At 50.4% G+C, this 466-nt stretch overlaps 1 protein-coding gene across 1 annotated transcript in view; it reads right to left on the reverse strand.

Moving 5' to 3' along the window:
* Positions 1–147, reverse strand: part of PTHLH (parathyroid hormone like hormone) — a 6,446-nt gene extending 6,299 nt beyond the window's left edge. The window contains exon 1 of the mRNA XM_009288495.2: positions 33–147. Coding sequence (XP_009286770.1) covers positions 33–133 — 101 coding nt within the window. The 5' untranslated portion in view covers positions 134–147. The remainder of the gene's footprint in view (positions 1–32) is intronic.
* Positions 148–466: the final 319 nt, after the last annotated feature.

A 466-nucleotide genomic window follows, 5' to 3' on the forward strand; every position in this document is an offset into this window, starting at 1 on the left:
GGGGAAAAAAAAAAAAAAAAAGAGAAACTCACAGTCTGCGGCTGATCCCCTCTACTGATCTCCCGTAAGAGGGCACGGAATAACTCAGCAGAAACACTGCGAAACTCCACTGCTGGAAGAGTTTAGTGAACATTGTATCCTCCGGGTCTTAAAACCTGCAAGGAAAGGGAGATCAGTCCCAAGGGACACATGCGCCAGCGCCGTCCTCAAGCAGTCCCTGCTTTCGGCTCTACCAGCTCCGAGGTTGTGAAGGAAAAACAAACTTTCTGAGCTCTCGGCAGCGGCTCACTTCTTCCAAACTTTGCTCCGTCTCTCTCCCTTCCTTGCTGTCTGCCTCTCCCTCCTTCCCTCCCTCCCTCCTTCCCTCCCTCCCTCTCTCTCTGTCTCTCGCTGCCCGGAGGCAAGATCTCTCTCAATATTAGTTAAAAAAAAATCATCTAGCTCATATTTGAATCGGGTTAGAGAG

This window comes from Aptenodytes forsteri, unplaced genomic scaffold (assembly GCF_000699145.1).
Source record: "Aptenodytes forsteri isolate BGI_AS27 unplaced genomic scaffold, ASM69914v1 Scaffold73, whole genome shotgun sequence".
NCBI classification, from domain to species: domain Eukaryota; kingdom Metazoa; phylum Chordata; class Aves; order Sphenisciformes; family Spheniscidae; genus Aptenodytes; species Aptenodytes forsteri.